At 41.6% G+C, this 22,842-nt stretch overlaps 1 protein-coding gene across 2 annotated transcripts in view; it reads left to right on the top strand.

Annotated features, from left to right (window-relative positions):
- Nucleotides 1–22,842, top strand: part of Vipas39 (VPS33B interacting protein, apical-basolateral polarity regulator, spe-39 homolog) — a 38,101-nt gene that overhangs the window by 12,714 nt on the left and 2,545 nt on the right. For both annotated transcript variants that reach the window (XM_042692670.1, XM_042692669.1), the window contains exons 8-18: nucleotides 5,944–6,036; nucleotides 6,512–6,545; nucleotides 7,023–7,125; nucleotides 9,993–10,020; nucleotides 12,876–12,949; nucleotides 14,613–14,688; nucleotides 15,204–15,338; nucleotides 16,647–16,688; nucleotides 16,936–17,025; nucleotides 21,207–21,293; nucleotides 22,339–22,428. In XM_042692670.1, coding sequence (XP_042548604.1) covers nucleotides 5,944–6,036; nucleotides 6,512–6,545; nucleotides 7,023–7,125; nucleotides 9,993–10,020; nucleotides 12,876–12,949; nucleotides 14,613–14,688; nucleotides 15,204–15,338; nucleotides 16,647–16,688; nucleotides 16,936–17,025; nucleotides 21,207–21,293; nucleotides 22,339–22,428 — 852 coding nt within the window. The remainder of the gene's footprint in view (nucleotides 1–5,943; nucleotides 6,037–6,511; nucleotides 6,546–7,022; nucleotides 7,126–9,992; nucleotides 10,021–12,875; nucleotides 12,950–14,612; nucleotides 14,689–15,203; nucleotides 15,339–16,646; nucleotides 16,689–16,935; nucleotides 17,026–21,206; nucleotides 21,294–22,338; nucleotides 22,429–22,842) is intronic.

The following is a 22,842-nucleotide window of genomic DNA, read 5'->3' on the forward strand; positions in this document are numbered from 1 at the left end:
TCTGGGTTCCATTCCTCAGTACCACATAAACAGAAAAAGCCAGGGGCTGGGAAGGTGGTTCAGTGGTAGAGCGCTTGCCTTGCATGCATGAGGCCCTGGGTTCGATTCCCCAGCACCATATAAGCAAAAAGAAAAAGAGCCGGAAGTGGCGCTGTGGCTCAAGTGGTAGAGTGCTAGCCTTGAGCTGAAGAGCTGAGGGACAGCACCCAGGCCAGAGTTCAGGCCCCACGACCGGACCCAAAAAAAAAAAAAAGAGTTGAGAGTCATCTTTTTTGTTTAGGTCTATGATCCATTGTGAGTTAATTTTTATATTTGATGTGAGATAAATATCGACGTTTATTTGTTTTTTTTTTTTTTTGGTCCAGTCGTGGGGCCTGAACTCTGGGCCTGGGCGCTGTCCCTCAGCTCTTCAGCTCAAGGCTAGCATTCTACCACTTGAGACACAGCGCCACTTACGGCTTTTTTCATTTTGCTTATGTGGTGCTGAGGAATCGAACCCAGGGCCTCAGGCATGCAAGGCAAGCACTTTAGCACTGAGCCATCTTCCCAGCCCTGTTAATTTTTTTTTTTTTGGGTCTGGTCATGGGGCTTGAACTCTGGGCCTGGGCGCTGTCCCTCAGTTCTTCAGCTCAAGGCTAGCGCTCTACCACTTGGGCCACAGTGCCACTTCCAGCTTTTTTCTTTTTGCTTATGTGGTGCTGAGGAATTGAACCCAGGGCCTCATGCATGCAAGGCAAGCGCTCTACCACTGAGCCACCTTCCCAGCCCCATTTTTTTTTTTAAACCATGTAGAACCCCACTTTTTTCCAGCACTGTTTGTCAAAAGATTGTCTTTGCCTGGCACCGGTGGCTCATGCCTATGATCCTAGCTACTCAGGAGGCTGAGATCTGAGGATCATAGTTTAAAGAGCCAGCCTGGGCAGGAAAGTACATGAGATTCTTATCTCTAATAAACCACCAGAAAGCTGGAAGTAGCACTGTGGCTCAATTGGTAGAGTGCTAGCCTTGAGCTGAAGAGCTCAGGGACAGCACCCAAGTCTAGAGTTCAAGCCCCACCACTGACCAAAAAAAAAAAAAAGATTGTCTTTATTGAACTACTTTGTAGGGTTTTTTTTGTTTGTTTTTGTGCCAGTCCTGATGCTGGAACTAAGGGGTCTGGGCACTGTCCCTGAGCTGCTTTTGCTCAAGGCTAGTGCTCTATCACTTGAGACACAGCTCCACTTCTGACTTTTTTTGCTGATTAATTTGGAGATAAGAGTATCATAGACTTACCTGCCTGGGCTGGCTTTGAACCATGATTCTCAGATCTCAGCCTCCTGAGTAGCTGAGATTACAGGTGTGAGCCACCAGCACCTAGGTTTTTTTTGCTAATCAGTTGACTGTATGTAAGTCTATTTCTAGAAGACTTAATTCTTTTTTCAAACTATCTTTAGTTGTGCAAAGTATAGATGACTTTTTAACTCATTAATTTGTCTATCTTTTACTCAATAGCATGTAGTAAATGTTGAAATGTTGAAATCAGGCATTTTCAATTCTCTTGAAATTTTTAATTGTTGGTCATGGGCTTGAACTCTGGGCCTGGGCACTGTCCCTCAGCTCTTCAGCTCAAGGCTAGCACTCTACCACTTGAGCCACAATGCTACTTCCAGTTTTCCGGTGGTTTATTGGAGATAAGAGTCTCATGCACTTTCCTGCCCAGGCTGGCTTTGAACTGAGATCCTCAGATTTCAGCCTCCTGAATAGCCAGGATTATATGCATGAGCCACTGGTGCCCAGCTTCTCTTGAAATTTTCAACCTTTAGCATTGTTCTTTGCTTCCAAACTTGTTTTGGTTATTCTAGATCCTTAATTTTATAGATTATAGTATCAGTTTGACTATAAAAAGGTGCTAGAATTTTTATTGGAATTCTATTGAATCTTTAATTTTGAGAAAATTAGCATATTAACTTATGGATCATAGACCTTAATGTAAATGTGTGCTAAATCTAAAATAATTCCTTAAGAAAATATAGGTGAGGAAGTAGATCTATGACTCAAATAATAGAATGCTAGCTTGAGCACAAAAGCTCAGAGATAGTACTCAGACCCTGAGGTCAAGGCCCAGAACTGGCACAGAAGAGAGAGAGAGAGAGAGAGAGAGAGAACTTTATTTGGGTTGGAATCATGGCTCTAGTGGTAGAATGCCAGCAAATGAGTGAAAGCAACTATCAAATATTGAGTTCAAGTCCTGGTCTCAGACAAAAAAGAAAAGGTTAGAGATTTAGTCCCTAGGACACAAAAAGCATGAGCCATTAAAAAGAAAAAGACAAAATGGATTTCATCAAAATAGAAACATTTTGTTTTTTCAAAGCACTATTGGAAGCCTTAAAAGATTTACTAATAGCTGGGTGCCTGTGGCTCATGCCTATAATCTTAGTTACTCAGGAGCCTGAGATCTGAGGATTATGATTCAAAGCTAGCCTGGGCAGGAAAATCCATGAGACTTTTATCTCCAATTAATCACCAGAAAACCAGAAGTGGAACTGTGGTTCAAGTGGTAGAGCACTTCACCTTGAGCTGAAGAGCTCAGGGACAACAACAAAAACAAAAGATTTACTATTAAGAAGGTATACTTTTGTCTGGAACATATAAAGAAGTCTATATAACTGGTAAGATAGAAAGGCCAAGTTGGGCACTCAGGAGGCTGACATCTTTGGATTGCAGTTTGAAGCCAGCCTGGGCAGAAAAGTCTGTGAGACTCTCCTCTCAAGTTAATTACCAAAAAGCTGGCTGTGTAAGTGTGACTCAAATGGTAGAGTGCTAGCCTAACTTTGAGCAAAAGAAGCTCAGGGAGGGCTAGGAAAGTGGCTCAGTGGTAGAGCGCTTGCCTTGCATGCCAGAGGCCCTGGGTTCGATTCCTCAGCACCACATAAGCAGAAAAAAAAAAGCCAGAAGTGGTGTTATGGCTCAAGTGGTAGCGCCCAAGCCTTGAGCTGAAGAGCTGAGAGACAGCGCTCAGGCCCAGAGTTCAGCCCCCATGACCGGACCCCCCCCCCCCAAAAAAAAAAAAAAAAGAAAAAGAAGCTCAGGGATAGGCCCTGAGTTCAAGGACTGGCAGAGACAGAGTGGGGGGGAGGGGGAGAGAGAGGGGGGGGAGGGGGAGAGAGAGAGAGAGAGAAAGAGAGAGAGGGAGAGAGGGAGGGAGGGAGGGAGGGAGGGAGAGCGCCAATAGAAATTGGCACAGAAGTAGATCAGACACATCACAAAAGATATGCAAATAGCCAATAGAATTTGAAAACATGGTAACCATTATAACTTAAAAATTGTGATTATGGGCTGGGAAAGTGGCTCAGTGGTAGAGTGCTTGTCTTGCATGCATGAAGCCCTGGGTTTGATTCCTCAGCACCACATAAGCAAAAAGAAAAAAGCCGGAAGTGGTGCTGTGGCTCAAGTGGTAGAGCACTAGCCTTGAGCTGAAGAGCTGAGGGACAGTGCTCAGGCCCAGAGTTCAGGCCCCACGACTGGACCAAAAAATAAAAATAAAAAGGGAGCCGGGCGCTGGTGGCTCACGCCTGTAATCCTGGCTACTCAGGAGGCTGAGATCTGAGGATCGTGGTTCAAAGCCAGCCCGGGCAGGAGAGATGGTGAGACTCTTATCTCCAATAAACTACCAGAAAACCGGAAGTGGCGCTGTGGCTCAAGTGGTAGAGCTCTCACCTTGAGCTGAAGAGCTGAGGTACAATGCCCAGGCCCAGAGTTCAAGCCCCACGGCCAACCAAAAAATAAATAAATAAATAAAAGGGGGCCTGGGAAGGTGGCTCCATGGTAGAGTGCTTGCCTTGCATGCATGAGGCCCTGGGTTTGATTCCTCAGCACCACATAAGCAGAAAAAGCCGGAAATGGCACTGTGGCTCAAGTAGTAGAGCGCTAGCCTTGAATGAAGAGCTGAGGGGGACAACGCCCAGGCACAGAGTTCAGGCCCCAGGACCGACAAAAAATAAATGAATGAATGAATAAATAAATAAAAGGGAAGGTGGATGCTGGTATTCATGTCAATAATTCTATTCAGCAGGTTGAGATCTGAGGATCAGCATTTGATGCCAGCCTGGGGAAGGAAAGTCCGTAAGACTTTTATTTACAATTAACCAGCAAAAAGTTGCAAGTGTGACTGTGGCTCAAGTGATAGAGTGCTAGTCTTGAGTGAAAAAGCTAAAGAACAGTTCCCCAGCTCCAAGTTCAACCCCAGTATTGGTACCAAAAACTCTGGTGGCTCATAGTTGTCAAACAGGCTACTCAAGAAGTTTGAGATCTGAGGATTGTGATCCAAAGCCAGCCTGGGCAGGAAAGCCCAAGAGACTTTTATTCCCAGTTAACCAGTTAAATTCTGGAAGTGGAGGTATGGCTCAAGCAGCAGAGGGCCAGACTAGAGTAAAGGGGAAAAAAAGCCAAGTCAGAGCCCAAGGCCCTGAGTGTATTACAAAATAGTACTTAATATACACATGAGAATAGAATAATGAAATTAGTTGAAAATTGGCTAAAAAGGGAAAACAGGAATAAGAAAGAACAATAGAGTGTGAATTTGATCAAGGAACATTGTATGTGTATATAGAAATATAACAAGCAATACATGTACATATAAACACTTAGGCCCAAATGTTCATAGCAACTTTATTCATGGAAGCCCCCAAAGTTGAAGCCATGTAAATGTCCATCAGTAGGTATTGGATTAATTAGTATATTTACTTAATAGAGAATAGCTTGGCAATAAAGAGGCATGAACTAGTATTACTTAGCACAACATACGGTTTCTTCTCAGAAACATGATATTGAGTGAGTGAAGTCAGTTGCAGAAGAGTACAACTTAATTTATGTATTTTTTTGTGCCAGACCTAGGGCTTGAACTCAGGGCCTAGGCTCTGTCCCTGACCTTTTCATGTCAAGGCTAGCACTATATCACTTGAGCCATAGCTCCACTTCCTGGTGTTTTTGGTAGTTTAGTGGAGATAAGAGTCTCACAGACTTCCCTGTCTGGGCTGGCTTCAAACTGTGATCCTTAGATCTCAGCCTCCTGAGTAGTTAGGATTTTACAGATGTGAGCCATAGACACCTCAGTACTTTTTTTTAATTAAAAAATTATTATTTTCCTTATTCTTATTATAAAGGTGATGTACTAAGGGATTACAATTACAGGTCAAGTAATGAGTACAATTCCTCTCATACCGTGTCTTCCTTTCCCTCAGGCTTTCCTAGCACAACTTTATTTATTTATTTTGTCAGTCATGGGGCTTGAACTCTGAGCCTGGACACTATCCCTGAGCTCTTCAGCTCAAGGCAAGTGCTCTACCAATTGAACCACAGTGCCACTTCCTGTTTTCTGGTGGTTAATTGGAGATAAGAGTCTCACAGACTTTCCTGCCCCGGCTGGCTTTGAACCATGATCTTCAGATCTCAGCATCCTAAGTAGCTAGGATTATGAATGTGAGCCACCAGCACCCCACTTACAACTTTATTTTTATGAAATACTAAGGAAGACCAAGTTATAGTGGCTAACAACAGATAAATATTGTCAGAGGGTAAGGATAGAAAGAGGGCATTACTGCAAGTGGACAAAGGGACTACCTTCAGATGATGAAAACGTTCTGGGTCTTTGCTGTGATGGTGGTTACATCGATGTATACTCTTTACAAAACACACTGAACTATAAATAAGAGTAGTTTTATTATACATTATTAGAAAAACAACAGGTATCTCTATCTGTTGTGGTCTAGACTTCAGGACATAAGCATTTTGTGGGCTTCAGTTTGAACTAGACCAGGTGTGGGACCTGCTGTCCACTCAGTACTGAGGACCACAGTTTAAACATAAGGAGCCATTCCTGGGGAACATTTCCTTTCATGGCTCATTTCAGGGACAAAGGAGTGTAGGAAATTCTCTTCTTTACTCCTGTGCCTTTATTTTTGCCAGGTCTGCTCACTGGAGAGATTCCGCTCCTTACAGGACAAGCTACAACTCCTAGAAGAGGCAGTCAGCATGCATGATGGAAATGTTATTACTGCTGTAAGTTGTAGACTTTTATTGTCCTTTATTTTGTTTCCATTGGTTTCTAAAAATCCAATTAAAATTGACTTTGAACATTTTGTGTTCAACGTCAAGTAAAGACAAAGGCTTTTTCCTCAAGGTATAGGATTCACAGCATTCCATGCTGCAGGGATCAGCTAATGAGACATAAATTTTATGTGGAGCCTTGTAACCAGAAAACAGAGGCTGGCTATTCTATGTTATTAAAAATGTAATCTGAGGCAGGAGAGATATGGAAGCACTCTCTCTGAGTTGTCTCCTACTCAGTAGAGTCATGGCTGTGTGGACTTCAAGACACGGTTCAGTTCCAAATGTCCATCACCTTTTGCTCCATCCTTCTGAGCCATCTGTCACGTTCCATCATGATTTTTAATGCATTGCTGGCCTCAGTAGCCATCAGGCGATCAGGGCAGGGTGCACAAGCTGCACATTCTTTGTTCTTTTTTTCCCCTAGGTTCTGATTTTCCTGAAGAGGACACTGAGCAAAGGTGAGCATGATTTGAAGGAAATCTTCATTCAGTGAGGTATCTGCCACATTTGAAGGGAGAATGGCATGTGACTTCCACATCAGAATTCACCAGTCTGGTTGAGAGACAGCTGGAGTAGCCTGGCACTTCCGAGCACGCATCGCCCCTCTGAATGCATCCTTCAGGGTAGTACCCTATATTATCCACCATAGTAACTGCCTCCATTTATGGGGTAGACAGATGGCTGTGTTTGTTTGTGGAAGTGAGAATCTGTGTTAAGTGTCTGCTGTTTGTGTTGTTGAGCACTGAAAAGCTGCTTCAATGGCTGTGAGCTGCTATGGGTCATAGAAGCTGACAATGGTAGGTTGAGACAGAGGAAACCATTCTTAGCATCTGCTGGGCTTTGAGCAGATAATGTTTGAGTAGGAAGGCCAATTTCATACGTGAATACTAAGCTTTACTCTTTTCCCCATCTGCCTCTTTCTTCTCACCTTCCAGAGATCCTCTTCCGAGAACTGGAGGTGAGACAGGTTGCCCTAAGACACCTCATTCACTTCCTTAAGGAAATAGGTGATCAAAAGCTGCTAATAGACCTTTTCCGGTAAGAACCAATCCTCTGGTCTGTAAAGCTTATTAAGGACTTTTCAAGGTACTCTGAGGGATACAAAGAAATAGAAGATACTGTCCTTTTTCTGAAATGTGATAGGGTAACAAACTACACAGTCTGTACTAAAGTGACAGTACAGTAGTTGGTTAAGAACCAGGCTCCAGAGTCAAACCTACCTAGTTTAAATATGGGTGCTACCACTTTGTTAACTTAAGAATGACCTTGGGCTGGACGCTGGTGGCTCATGCCTGTAGCTACTCAGGAGGCTAAGATCTGAGGATCTGGGTTCAAAGCCAGCCCGGACAGGAAAGACCATGAGACTCTTATCTCCAATAAACCACCAGAAAACAGGAAGTGGTACTGTGGCTCAAGTGGTAGAGCACTTGCCTTGAGCTGAAGAGCTGAGGGCAGCACCCAGGTCCAGACAAACTTTGTAACACCTTGGTTGTTTTCTCATCTGTAAAATGGGTGATTATGAAGATTGAGAGTTTCAAGTTAGTGTGACAGCCAGCACTAAGCCTAATGCCTAGTTTGACATGTTAATCTTTTATTTTTTTAAATTTTTAATTTTTTGCTGGTCCTGGGGCTTGAACTCAGGGTTTGGACGCTATTGTGAGCTGCTTTTTTTTTTTGGTCATGAGGCCTGAACTCTGGGCCTGGGCGCTGTCCCTCAGCTCTTCAGCTCAAGGCTAACGCTCAACCATTTGAGCCACAGCGCCACTTCCGGCTTTTTCTGCTTATGTGGTGCTGAGGAATCGAACCCAGGGCCTCATGCATGTGAGGCAAGCACTCTACCACTGAGCCACCTTCCCAGCACCATGAGCTTCTTGTGCTCGACTAGCGTTCGATCACTTGAGCCACATCTTCACTTCTTGTTGTTTTTTTTTTTTTATTTTATTGGAGATAAGAATCTCATGGACTTTACTGCCCCAACTGGCTTCAAACCGCAATCCTCAGATCTTAGCCTCCTGAGTAGCGAGGATTATAGGCATGAGCCATCGATGCCCAGCTAATCTATTTTTTTATACATTTCTTTTCAAATTAAAAAAAATATTTTTGTTTATGTGGTACTGTTTATGTGGCCTCATGCATGCTAGGCAAGCTCTCTACTACTAGACCACATTACCAGCCCCCCCCCCTTTTTTTTGTTGGTCATGGGCCTTGAACTCTGGGCCCAGATGCTGTCCCTGAGCTCTTCAGCTCAAGGTGAGTGCCACAGCACTATTTCGGTTTTCTAAGTGGTTTATTGGAGATAAGATTCTCACCAACAGACCTTCCTGCCCGGGCTGGCTTTGAACTATGATTCTCAGATCTCAGCCTCCTGTGTAACTAGGATTACAGGCATGAGCCACCAATGACCTGCTCCAATTTTTTTTTAAAGCATTTTCTTATAAAAGACTTAAAGATACCTTTCATTGTTTGGTCCTAAGTGATGCCAATGAGAAAGCGCAGTGGTAAAGAAGAAACTAATTTTCACTCAGGCTACTCAAGGAACGTTTCAGAATTGACTAGGATTTGAATTGTGTCTATGAGGCTAGGTAGGATTCTGCTAGCTAAGTGGTAGGACATTTGTGCTAGGGGCAGAAGAAGGTTGAAGATAATCTTCAATCATGTTTTCTTTCCCTGTTTCACTCCAGTAAGTGGAGACTATTTCCCAACCTTAGATTAAAATGTGTGTGTACTTTTGTAGCCTTCATCATTGTCAGAGAAGAGGTTTGAATGTTTGTTTAGGCTCTTTGGTCCAGGGTAACTACCCGAACAGTGATGAGTAGCCTCAGAGAGCAGAGCGGGGAAAGCAGGTTAACTGGGTCGGGTCAAGATTGTAGATAGCCATCCGGAATTTGTATAAGAAGATTTGCTCATAAAGCTGGCTATTTTCTGCCTATGACTCTACCTCATTCCTACCCAATCAATAATGTATTATCAAGCATTGCCTCCTTGCCATAACAATGATATTCATCTTGGTATATTCAGAAGGAGGAGGAACCAGAGGCAGTCTTCATGATTTAAGGACTTAATGTAACCATTGGGGAAGACCAAATATATTGTATGCTATACATAAGAAGAGTAAACATGCATACAGAATAACTATTTTTAGGATTGTTTTGACAGAATGGAGTGATTTTAGTTTTTTTGTTGTTGTTGTTTTTTGGTCGGTCGTGGGGCTTGAACTCTGGGCTTGGGTACTGTCCCTGTGCTTTTCAGCTCAAGGCGAGCTCTCTACCGTTTGAGCCACAGCGCCAGTTCTGGTTTTCTAGTGGTTTATTGGAGATAAGAGTCTCATGGATTTTCCTTGCCTGGGCTGACTTTGAACCATGATCCTCAGATCTCAGCCTCCTGAGTAGTTAGGATTACAGGCCTGAGCCACCGGCGCCTGGGTGATTTTAGTTTTTTGTTTTTTTTGTTTTGTTTTTTGTTTTTTTGCCAGTCCTGGAGCATGAATTCAGGTCCTGGGCACTGTCCCTGAGCCTCTTTGTGCCCAAAGTTAGCATTCTACCACTTGAGTCACAGCTCCAATTCGATTTTCTGGTGGTTAATTGGAGATAGTCTCATGGACTTTTCTGTCCAAGCTGGCTGGTTTTAACTTTTAACAAATAAGCAAATAAAGTATTACTGTGAATTAGAGTAGGTTTTGTTTAAGCTCTTAGTGTACAGTGTTGCCTCCTTGTCCTTTTTGTTTAGTAGGAAGAACAAATGCACTGTTTCACAAGCATTGCTGGTGGTAGTTTAACAGGAGGGCTTTTGGATGGAAGGAAACAAGTTTGAACTGTATTTCTTCTTAGAGCTACATTTTGTTTAGTGAGGTAAAATGCCACACATCAATATATAAAAATGCTCTGCTCTCTTCTGTTTCTTCCCAGGTTCCTAGATAGAACAGAAGAACTGGCGGTAAGTGTGGCGTTTGTTTCAATTGGGGACATGTTAAACTGACATCTAAACTCAGCTTCCATGATTACCAGACAAGTCAAATGATACATTGTTTTATTTTCTTTTTTACATGCTCATTTGGTTGGGTTTATAGGTAAATTTTATTTAAAATGAATGAAAACTAGCTGATCAATTTGTATTTCATTTTTAAAAGTTGTTCTCAAATCAGGTTTGAAGGAACTTTTTCGTTATAGCATAAACACCAACCAAAACAGTGAAAGTTAAGAGAGTAAGAAATCATCGGGGGCTGGGAAGGTGGCTGAGTGGTAGAGCGCTTGCCTTGCATGCATAAGGCCCTGGGTTCGATTCCTCAGCACCATATAAGCAAAAAGAAAAAAGCCGGAAGTGGCGCTGTGGCTCAAGTGGTAGAGCGCTAGCCTTGAGCTGAAGAGCTGAGGGACAGTGCCCAGGCCCAGAGTTCAGGACCCACGACCGGACCAAAAAAAAAAAAAAAAGAGAGAGTAAGAAATCAGACACATGTTGAAAGAGGAAAACAAATCAGGCTTGTGGTGTACCTAGGATACATTTTGCTGAGACCTTAGTGGCCAATGTGAAAATTGATTTTTGACTGATTTGTCTTAGACTCAAATGGAGTACAGGAACAAATCTGAAATTTCACCAGAAACATAATTGCATTATTAAAACTTTAGTGAAGCATTTTTGTTTTTTAAATATTTACTATTATTTTATTTTTAAGTAGTTGTACAAAGGCATTTTTAATTCAGCCTGTCAATTTCTGAGTATGATGCATTAGAAATTATTTACCAAATTATTTTATAAAATTTGTTTTATATGTTATCTGTTTTTCTTTGTTATATCTGTTCCAAAAAAGACATTCTCCTGCCTAAAGTTATTACATTTTTTTAAATATCAGTGTGTTTATTTACCAGTTTGGTTTTCACCAAGTTTTTACAAAGTTTTTAATAATTGTATATAAAATCAGATTTCATAATCATCACTAATAGACACTTCTACATGAAGCTTATTAGTCTGTTGTATGCTAAGAACAAATCTTAGGCTTCATGCATGCTAAGCCACACCTCTTCTATACTTGGCCTATTCTCTCAGCCCTACATCAGGGTTTTATTGTGTTTTTTGTTTGTTTGTTTGTTTTTTTGCCAGTCCTGGGGCTTGAACTCAGGGCCTGGGCACTGTCTCTGAGCTTCTTTTGGTCAAGGCTAGCACTCTACCACTTGAGCCATACCACCATTTCCAGCCTTTTCTGTTTATGTAACACTGAGGAATAGAACCCAGGGCTTCAAGCATGCTAGGCAAGCACTCTACCACTAAGCCACACATTCCCAGCCTGTTTTGTTGTGTTTAATCTCAAAATAGAAGCCACATAAGGAGATTTTTCTTTCAGTTATATGTAGTATTTGAATATGAATAGTTATAGCTATGAAAAATAAGTCAGATTGACATGATATTGTTAAGTGTTAGATATTTATGTACTATCATTAATCACATACATAGTTGAGAATGTCAAACATAATTGCAGTAAATATTTAGCTCTCTGCTCTGTAAAAAGCTAAAGCAAAGTATCTATATTAGTTAAATACTATAATACTAAAGCCACACTCAAAGGTAAATTGAGATTGTGTATCTACTTCTATTGTAGGTTAGCACTATCCATTTGCAATTCCTGTAACGATAGGAATAGTCTACATTTATGCCATCTGATATGTTAGTTATAGCTATGGGGTACTTATGGCTACTGTAACTAAGTACCTAATTTTTTTTTTTTTTTTTAATCAGTCGTGAGGCTAACAAAACTCAGGGCCAGGGCATTTTTCTGAGTTTTTTTTTTTTTTTTTCCCCCCTCAAAGCTAGCACTTTACCACTTTGAGCCACAGAGCCACTTCCAGTTTTCTGGTGGTTAATTGGAGGTAAGAGTCTCAGGGACTTTCTAGCCTGGGCTGGCTGTGAAACGCCATCCTAAGATCTCAGCCTCCTGAGTAGCCAGCATTACAGATGTGAGCCATCAGCACCTGGCTCTAAATTTTTTATTTAATTAAATTTAGTTCACTAAATATGGATATTGACTACCTCATTGGAGAGTACAGTTAAGGATAATCCTACCAGTGATTTGTGTATATGTGTGTATATATGTGTTTATGCACGTACGCATGCACGCACCAGTCTTGGGGCTTCAACTTAGGGCCTTGGTACTGACCCTGAGCTTTTTTTTGCTCTGCTAGTGTTTACCACGTGAGCCACAGCTCCACTTCTGGCTTTTTTGGTGCTTAATTGGAGAAAAGAGTTTTACCAACTTTTCTGCCAAGGCTGGCTTTGAATCACAATCCTCAGATCTCAGGCTTCTGAGTAGCTAGGATTACAGATGTGAGCCACAGATGCCCAGCTCCTATCAGTAATTTTATTTTATTAAAAATTTTTCTTGTTATTATAAAGTTGATATACAGAGGATTTATAGTGACATGTCAGGTAAAGAGTACATTTCTTTATGGACAGTGTCACCCTTCCCTTCCCTTGCTCTCTCCCTTAGTTTTTTTCCTTTCTCATCCCACTCACAAGTTGTATAGTTCGTTTTCACTATTGTGTCCAGTGAGGCTATCAGTGATTTTAAATCACACTTTTCCCTGTTTCTGTCTCAATACACACATGACTAACTACTCCCAGAGGGAATCAGAAAATGAGGAGTCTGGTTGTTTCTCTGTCTCTGGGTCTCTTACTTTGTGGTGCTAGAGATTGAACCATGCTAGGCTAAGGGTCTACCACTAAGTTATATCTCTAGCCCCCTCACTCTCCTAAGGAGACAAGGTAGCTTAGAGCTGTTCTTTTAAAAAATTTTTTTACAGTTATCCCACTATCGAGAGCATTTGAACATTCAGGACTCTGAAAAACGAAAAGAATTTCTGAAGACCTGCATTGGGTATGTATGGGAGAAAATTAATTTTAAGTGTAAATACCTTATGCAGAAGGAATGAAGAAAATAAAGAGGGTGGAATAGATAGAGAGGAAGGAAAAGGCTAACAGTAAATCAGATGCATTGTATGTTTATATTTAATTATGATACTGGTCTCTGAAATCCCTAGAATCTGATGTGTAGTCCAACCTTTTATCTAGAATATAAGTCCTTGTTGTTTTTTTTTAAAGCCCCAACTACTAAACCACCTCTAATGGGGTGATTGTTGGATAGCTTTCATTATTGCACAGTACCTCATTATGTTAAGCTGAAACTTGCTTCTCTGTAATTTTTTTAAAAAAGAAGTTAGACATCATTTTTATTTATATCTTGAAGATCTCTGTATCTTTTTTTGTTTGTTAGTTTTTTGTCGGTCAGTTGGTCATGGAGCTTGAATCCTGGGCCTGGGTGCTATCTCTGAGCTTTTCAGCTTATAGCAAGTGCTTTAGGACTTGAGCCACAGCTCCACTTCGTTTTCTGGTGGTTAATTGGAGATGAGAGTCTCACAGTTCCTGCCTGGGCTGGCTTTGAACTGGGATTCTCAGATCTCAGCCTCCTGAGTAGCTAGGATTATAGGCGTGGGCCACCAGCGCCCAGCTGATCTCTGTATCTTTTAAGATGGATATATAGTCTTCCATTAGTCCTTGCTTCTTTAGGTTTGGTGTTCACAGTTCTTTCAGCCATCTCAAATGTGACGTGATTTTTAGGTTTCATAGTTATTTGCGTATGACTATGTAATCTTTAATTTTATGATTAATATAAAGTGAGTATATCATATAGCTCTGGAGAAAAAGGAGAAAAGTTAGGGTCATGAAAAAACTAGGACTTATTGCTGTCTCTTTTTATCACTTACAAAAATTTACCATGATTTACACTTACCTAGGATAGCCTAATTGAATTTCACAACTCTTCCAGGAAAATAGGGAGCACTTCTAATGGATAGAGTTATGAACGGAGGGCCTTACCTATTGATGTATCATATGATTTAGGCAAGAACATTGTCTCTAAATTTCTTCATGATCTTATGATCATAGTTTTGAAGATGAGCTCCTTGCTATTTATGTAGATCTTTGCTATCCTTGCTAATCTTCAAACCTACTGCCAGTCTATATAATTTTATTTACTTTTTCTCTATAATTAAAAAAAAAAAAACAGCTAACAAGCTGGGCACTGGTAACTCTTATCCGTAATTCTACTACTCAGGAGGCTGAACTCTGGAGGATTACAGTTCAAGGCTAGCCTAGCAGAAAAGTCCACTAGATTCCATCCCCCAAATACCAGCAAAAAACAAGGCTCAAGTATAGAATGCCAGCCCAGAAAGTAGGAGGCCTTGAGTTCAATTCCCAGTACTACCAAAAATAAAAAGGCTAACAACTTTAAGTGCTCCTTAAGTAGAGCTAGTCAATGACATTGACCACAGAGCTTCTCGGGATGTGCAGGATGGATGGTTGACTGGGTTCACTTGCTAGCTCTGTGATTCCTTTATCAATGTCCACCTTTAGGTTGCTGTAAATGTGAATTCAGATCAGACTTGTGAAACACTATGGACCTCTATGATGATTTGGTTTAGTTGGGTTTGTTTTCCTTTTTGCATAGAGAAAGAGGTACTAACCTTCTGGCCCTCTACCAGTTTGCCATTTTCAGCAGAAGATACTGCACATATACAAGACCATTACACCCTCCTGGAACGTCAGATTATTATTGAGGTTAGACTCCTCCTCTCTAAGTTTTCTACTTCAGTGGCCACACTCAACACCATGGAGCATCCAGGGGACTTCACTGTTCTGTTGCATGCTCTGTTATAGTTTCTGAAGCCCTTCCATTTCCCCTGTGCACCACAGGCCAATGCCTCAGTTGTTCCTTCTCTTCTGACCTGCTGTTAACCTAGACGTACTTCTTCATCCCAGATCTCTCTTGTCATCACCACTTCTGAATCTCTTAATCTATCTTAGATGATCATTTTATGTTTTTCCATGTGTGTAAATGAGGAGGTTGCTTGCTAGGCATGCACTTTACCACTTGAACCATACATCCCAACCTCATTTTACGGATTTTACTCCCTCCTCTTATCCCTAGGGTATCCTAGGCAATTTCTTTCTTTCTCTCTTTTTTGCTTCATCCCTGGATTGGGAAAAACAACTTCTACTCCTATATTATTAAAGGTCTTTCTCCTTTCTCTGCTCCAGATACTTTTTTTTTTTTAACTTGGCTTAATCCACAGGCAAATGATCGACATTTAGAGGCAGCAGGACAAACTGAGATCTTCCGAAAGCATCCCCGGAAAGCTTCCATCCTCAACATGCCACTAGTGACAACGCTTTTCTACTCCTGCTTCTATCACTACACGGAAGCTGAGGTACAGGAAAAATACAAAAGGAAGAAACACAAGAAGAACATAGTTCCAATTCAGTATCTTTTATTTATTATTTTTATTTTTTATTATGTAGGTAATTGTAGAAAGGAATTGCCATTTAACAAAGCAGTGTATGAATACAATATATCCTGATCAATGTCACCCTTTCAGAATTCTCACTCATTCCTCCCCTACCCACCTCCTTCCCTTACTCTTCTCAATTTTTTTTTTTTTTTTTTTTTTTGGGTCCGGTCATGGGGCCTGAACTCTGAGCCTGGACACTGTCCCTCAGCTCTTCAGCTCAAGGCTAGCGCTCTACCACTTGAGCCACAGCGCCATTTCCGGCTTTTTTCTTTTTGCTTATGTGTGCTGAGGAATTGAACCCAGGGCCTCAGGCATGCAAGGCAAGCACTCAACCACTGAGCCACCTTCCCAGCCCATCTTCTTAATTTTGTAGGATATACATTGGGTTCTTATCTCCATTTTCCCCCTCTTCTCCTATCTATTCACTCCCCCATTACTCAATCCAATATCTTGATAGACTCCATTAACAATGGAAATGTAGTGCCTTCAGAAATCTACCTGGAAGCCAGGTGCTGATAGCTCAAGCCTGTAATCCTAGCTACTCAGGAGGCTGAGATCTGAGAACTCTTGGTTTGAAGTCAGCCCGGGCACCAAAGTCATGAGACTTTTATCTCCAATAAACTACTCAGGAAAAGCCAAAGTTAGCACTGTGGCTCAAGTGGTAGAGCACTAGGCTTGAGCACAAAGAGGCTCAAGGATAGCGCCCAGACCCTGAGTTCAAGCCCCAGGACCAGGGGAAAGAAAAAAGAAAAAGAAAAAAATCCTCCTGGAAGCTCTCTTGGCCTCAGCAGGAGTGCGCCCAGAGGGATACAGGGGAACATAAGGGTTTGCGTGGCTGGCTTCAATAGGCTGGCATTCTAGCAAAGTATATCATATACTGTCTCTTGTGCTGACTCTGTGGCAGGCTCTGTTCAAAGGTCCATAGTGTCCAGTGGCTTGCCATGGAGTTGAACGGCATATCAGGTAGCTGTGGGGCCGTTTTTATTTTTAATTTGGAAGTAGACATTGTCCCCTTATATGAATTACCAGAAAATTTGAAAACCACCTTATTAATTCAATTCCTGATCAACTGGATTCTGTTGATATCCCCCTAGAGTCGTGGAATTTTTCTCATAAGCGAATTTCTGAGTCATAATGGTTAGAATGAGATGTAGAAAGTTCGTGTGGTAGAAAAGACATGGGAGAGTGAGTGCCCTCACTGACGTTGCTTCTCCTCTTGCATCCCAGGGGACATTCAGCAGTCCCATCAACCTGAAGAAGACATTTAAGGTAGGTAGATAGTGATCAGTATTTTGTAAAGTAGAATAACTACAGGGAGGGGCTGTTGGCTTTGTGGAAGTGAGGGAAGACTTGAACTGAATGCTGTGCAGCAGGGCTGGATGACCTGAGAAGTTTATTAATTTTTAAGGGGCAAAATTGATGCCAGAGAATACATATTCTTTTTAAAAAAATTATCAAGCCACCTCTTTTGGGACATACCTACTTCCTCTTAATTTTTTCTGTTTCTGTCTAATAGATCCCCGACAAGCAGTATGTGCTGACAGCCCTGGCTGCTCGTGCCAAGCTCCGAGCCTGGCATGATGTTGATGCCCTCTTCACCACGAAGGTGGGTGCCCTGGAACTAATTTGGGTTGCTGAGCCTGGGAGAAAGGAGGGTCTAAGTTCTAGTTACTAACATTTTTTTCCTCCAACCTTTAAATTCTCCAAATTTTAAACCTAAAGAAAACTTGAAAGTTGACTATAGTGACCACTAATAGTCTCTTCCTACTTCACAAATTTATTAACATTTCTGCCATATTATTTAGCTTTCTCTTTTTCTATGTCATGCATTTTTTTCTGAACCATTGGAATGAACTGCAAATCTGACGTTTCCTTTAAGTACATAATCATCTGTCTTCTTCTTAAGCACATTGTTCTTAATATTATTGGTGCAATATCATCACTTGTATTTGCCAAATATATATTTCAGAAATATAGTCAGTATTTAAATTAGCTCTTGACAATTGTTTTTTTTTTGTGTGTGTGTGCTTGCTATTGAGATCCAGTCAAGGATCTTACATTGTATTTGGTTTATGGTTTTTAAATAATTATTAGATACATTTTAAGGTGTACAATATATATATATATTTTTGGGGGGTGGGGGGTCCGGTCGTGGGGCCTGAACTCTGGGCCTGGGCGCTGTCCCTCAGCTCTTCAGCTCAAGGCTAGCGCTCTACCACTTGAGCCACAGTGCCACTTCTGCCTCTTTCTGTTTATGTGGTGCTGAAGAAAATAAACACAGGGCCTCATGCATACAAGGCAGGCACTCTACCACTGAGCCACCTTCCCAGCCCTTGTATTTTCTTTTGACTAGCAATGTTAATCATTCTTATGTTCTCTTTGGGTTATTTATTTATCTGCTATGAAATTTAGATATTGACTATCAGAAATTCAGCTTACAACATTTTCTCCTAATTCACAGGTTTTAGTTGTTTGCTTTGCTCACAGTCTTTGTATTCCTACTTACCTTTGCTCTTATAGCCTGAGTTTTTAGTGGGATACCCAAAAATCCATTGCCAAGGTCAATATCAAGAGCCTTTTCTCCTATGAGCTCTTTTAGAAGTTTCTGCTTTCAGGTCTTATGGTTAGATCTTTCATTTATGTTTTGTATAGTGTAAATAAGGTATCCAATTTCATTCTTTTATATTTAGAAATGTAAAATGCAGTTTTCTCAACACTTTTTATTTTTTATTTTGTCAGTTGTGGGGCTTGAACTGTGGGCCTGGGCGCTGTCCTTAGCTCTTCAGCTCAAGGCTAGCACTCTACCACTTGCACCACAGTGCCATTTCCGGTTTTTTTCTGGTGGTTTACTGGCTGGCTTTGAACTGAGATCCTCAGATCTCAGACTCCTTAGTAGTTAGGATTATAGGTGTGAGCCACCAGCACCTGGCTAGCACTGGTTTTTGAAGACACTATTGACACTATCTTTTCTCCCACTGTGTCTTCTTGATGTCCATATGAAGTTGTGCCGATATTGAGCATGTGTGCTTGGGTTTATTTTTGGGCTTGTCTTCCTGTTAGTAGTATTCTATGAGTTTATTTTTGTTTGTTTTTTGGGGGTCTGGTCATGGGGCCTGAACTCTGGGCCTGGTCGCTGTCCCTCAGCTCTTCAGCTCAAGGCTAGCACTCTACCGCTTCAGCCACAGCACCACTTCTGGCTTTTTTCTTTTTGCTTATGTGGTACTGAGCAATCGAACCCAGGGCCTCAGGCATGCAAGGCAAGCGCTCTACCACTGAGCCACCTTCCCAGCCCCTATGAGGTTTATTTTTAATGCCAGGAGTATACTGTTTTTATTACTAAAGCTTTGTAATATAATTTGAAATCAGAGTATTCCTACTTCTAATTTCTCTTTCTCAGAATTGCTTTAGCCATTTGAGGTCATTTATGGTTTTATAAAATTGGTTTACATTTTGAATTTCAAGATTTTCATTATGGGTTTGAAAAATTTTTTGTTTTCCTTCTTTTTAATAAGTCCCATTAACTTCCAATCAAAATACCTATATAAAAACCAAACACTGTACAAAAGTATAAGTATAAAATATGAAGAGGGCTGGGATATTGCTCAGTGGCACAGAGCATGCCTACCATGGGAGGCCTTGAGTTTAATTCCTGGCATTCAAATTTTTTAAAAGGGGATCCTTTCTCATCATCTTTTTTTTTTTTTTTTGGTAGGGCGGGTCCGGTCATGAGGCCTGAACTCTGGCCCTAGGCACTGTCCCTCAGCTCTTCAGCTCAAGGCTAGCGCTCTACCACTTGAGCCACAGCGCCACTTCTGGCTTTTTTCTTTTTGCTTATGTGGTGCTGAGCAATCGAACCCAGGGCCTCATGCATGCAAGGCAAGCGCTCTACCACTGAGCCACCTTCCCCGCCCATCTCATTATCTTCTTACTCCTTGCTTACTCCGTGAAGCCAAACACTATTAGTGCCATATGACTGTAATCCTAGTGCTGAAGATCCTAGTTTAAAGCCAGCCCAGGCAGGAAAGTTAGTGAGACTCTTGACTAACGAAAAAAAAGTCAGAAGTGGAGTAGTGGTTCACATGGTAGAGAGCTAGCCTTGAGCAAAACAAAGCAAAACAAAAAAGGGACAACTCCCTGGCCAAGGACCGGGACAAAAGAAAAGTCTGAGCATGTAATACTTAGCTACTCAGGAGGCTGAAATCTGAGATCACCGTTCAAAGCCAGCCTGGGCAAAAAAGCCTGAGATTTTTTTTTGAGGATCTTTTTTGATAATTTAATAAGCAAAAACACATCAAGTTAATCTGTATTCCAAGTCTGTTATAACTACACTTCCATGTCAACCATTCTGTTCCTCAGTCTTCCTTTCACCTTAACCTTGTGGGTTAATTTTTTTGTTGTTCTTAATATATATTTTTTATTGTAAAGATACTGTACAAAGGGGTTACAGTTACATGAGCAAGGTAATGAGTCCGTTTCCTATCAAGCATTGTTACATCCTCCTTTGCTTTTCCCCTACCATCCCTTCCCTCCCCACCTCCCCAACTCCTCCATCTTCCCTACCCCTGCAAAGTTGTAAAGTTCGTTTTCAACATACTGTCTTGTATATCTCATTATTACAATGGGTCATCCTGTATCCTTATTTCAGCATTTTGTTATTTCCCTTCCCCTCCCCAAATTAGAAAAACGTATATACAAGATGCAGGACACTGAATCAAATACAGTGACAGCAGGTTGTACCATGGGGGAAGAACATACAAAGAAACAAAAAAAAAAAATCACATAGTACATTACAAGTACATTAAAAAGAACTGCAACAGCCGGGCGCTGGTGGCTCACGCCTGTAATCCTAGCTACTCAGGAGACTGAGATCTGAGCATCGCGGTTCAAAGCCAGTCCGGGCAGGACAGACCGTGAGACTCCTATCTCCAATAAACCACCAGAAAACCGGAAGTGACTCTGTAGCTCAAGTGGTAGAGCACTAGCCTTGAGCTGAAGAGCTGAGGGACAGTGCCCAGGCCCAGAGTTCAAGCCCCACAACTGACAAAACAAAAACAAAAAAAAACAAACCTGCAACAAAGATTCTTATCTCTAAGTAAGCATCCAAAAGGCAGGAAGTGGACCTGTGGCTCAAGTGGTAAAGTGCTCTTCAGCGAAAAATCTTAGGGACAACATCTAGTCCCTAAGTTCAAGCCTGAGGACTGGTGTGTGCGCATGGTGCGCGCGCGCACACACACACACACACAGTGTGATCACTAGCTTTCTAGACCTTCAGGAATTTACAAATGAATATTTATGTATACATGTAAAATATAGATATTAGGATTTTGAACACCAAGAAAGTCCTACTACAAATATTGTTGGTTTTTTTGAGAGATGTAGAGAATAGTACTAGAGATTAAAGCCAGGGCCTTCCCTGTATATGCTAGGCAAACTTCCTACCCTTCAGCTATATGCATGGCCTTTTTGTTTTGGGGACAGGGTCTTTTTGTTACTTCTGGCTGGCTGTCCTTAATCTGAAAATCCTCTTTCCTCCAGATCCTGAGTAACTAGGATTATATATGTATACCAGCTTTAAACCACTTGTTCTCTATTGCTCTTTCACTGACTTTATTTCGGTATTTTTGTTGATAGATCCAAGAACTTGTTTTCTGTTTTAACTTTTCTGGAAAAAAAAATCTTACTATTTCTCTTTCTGCCTATGTTATTCTGGTCTGACCATAAAACACAGGGAGAGCTCAGAGTGTGTTGACAATATTCACCATATACTGCTGCTCTGTCTTTTTGCAGAACTGGCTCGGTTACACCAAAAAGAGGGCACCCATTGGCTTCCATCGAGTTGTGGAAATTTTACACAAGAACAGCGCCCCTGTTCAGGTAATGATTCTGAACAAGAGTTAGGTACATAAAACCCTAGGAGACCTAACTTTTTGCCACTTTTTGTTTAGTGAAACAAATTTGACCTATTCTGGTTTTTCCTAACGACAGTACAATGGTCATGCTGGGTCTTGAGACAGGAATGTCCAGGATGGGATATTCTCTTTCCTTTAGAAGTAATAACAGAATGCCATCTTTGAGGAGCCATGTGGAGACTGATGTACTATTTTTATTTTTATTTATTTTACTTTATTTTTTTGGGGTGGGTGGGGAGGGTTGTGGGGCTTGAACTCTGGGCCTGGGCACTGTCCCTCAGCTCTTCAGCTCAAGGCTAGCACTCTACCACTTGAGCCACAGTGCCATTTCTGGCTTTTTCTGCTTATGTGGTGTTGAGGAATCAAACTCAGGGCTCTACCACTCTACCACAGAGCCACCTTCCCAACCCCTGATGTACTATTTTAAGTGATTCAAAAAGGGAGGGTTTGGGCTGGGAAGGTGGCTCAGTGGTAGAGCGCTTGCCTTGCATGCTCAAGGCCCTGGGTTCGATTCCTCAGCACCACATAAGCAAAAAGAAAAAAGCCGGAAATGGCGCTGTGGCTCAAGTGGTAGAGCGCTAGCCTTGAGCTGAAGAGCTGAGGGACAGTGCCCAGGCCCAGAGTTCAGGCCCCACGACCGGACCCATAAAAAAACAAAAAGGGAGGGTTTGGAGTTGTAACTGAGTTGGTAGAGCACCAGCCAATGAATGAAAGCATCTGATACTGAGTTCAAGTTTTAGTCTTGGGCAATAAAAAGAGAGGCTTTCTGGGCAAGGACATCGAGACATAGGGCGCATGCACTGGTTTGGGCCTAGGGTACTTCCTTGCTGTCATGTGTATCTGTTTTCTCCTTTTCTTCCTACTGCAAAAAATTAGTTCTGTACTTGATGATTGGAGTTACAGATATGGGACATTGAACTCTTCTGTCTCTTTTAGGACTTTTTTCTACCTACAGAGCTCTGTGCTCTTATGAGCCCAGGAACACTTGTCAAAATGACTTCTTTCCACAGATATTGCAAGAGTATGTCAATCTGGTGGAAGATGTGGACACAAAATTGAATTTAGCCACTAAGTTCAAGTGCCATGATGTTGTTATTGATGTAAGTCCTCAAGAAATGGGAAACCTGACTTAGGTCCTTGGTAGAAAGTGGGGGATTATTTAACATTCATCCTAGATCCTTTGATGGTGTCATTGGTTTTAACTGATAGGCAAAGTAGACAGAAGTTAGATTGGAGACCAGCATTTCTGTGTTATTTTTCCAGTCCTATGACTCATTTCTCAGGGCTTTTCTAAGTTGTTAACATTTGGAGAAATCAGAACCAAATCAAGTTATATAGGTAGGTTCTCTCTAATAGAAGTTCAATGCCATTGTAGACTCTTGGCCTCTCCTTGATCATTTAGTTAAAGAAGGTTAAAATAATAAAGAACACCTCATAGAGAAGGCTGAGTGGTGCCGGGTGCTGGTGGCTCACACCTGTAATCCTAGCTACTCAGGAGGCTGAGATGTGAGGAT

The sequence above is a fragment of the Dipodomys spectabilis genome, unplaced genomic scaffold (genome assembly GCF_019054845.1).
Source record: "Dipodomys spectabilis isolate Male_0828 unplaced genomic scaffold, ASM1905484v1 ptg000157l, whole genome shotgun sequence".
NCBI classification, from domain to species: Eukaryota; Metazoa; Chordata; class Mammalia; order Rodentia; family Heteromyidae; genus Dipodomys; species Dipodomys spectabilis.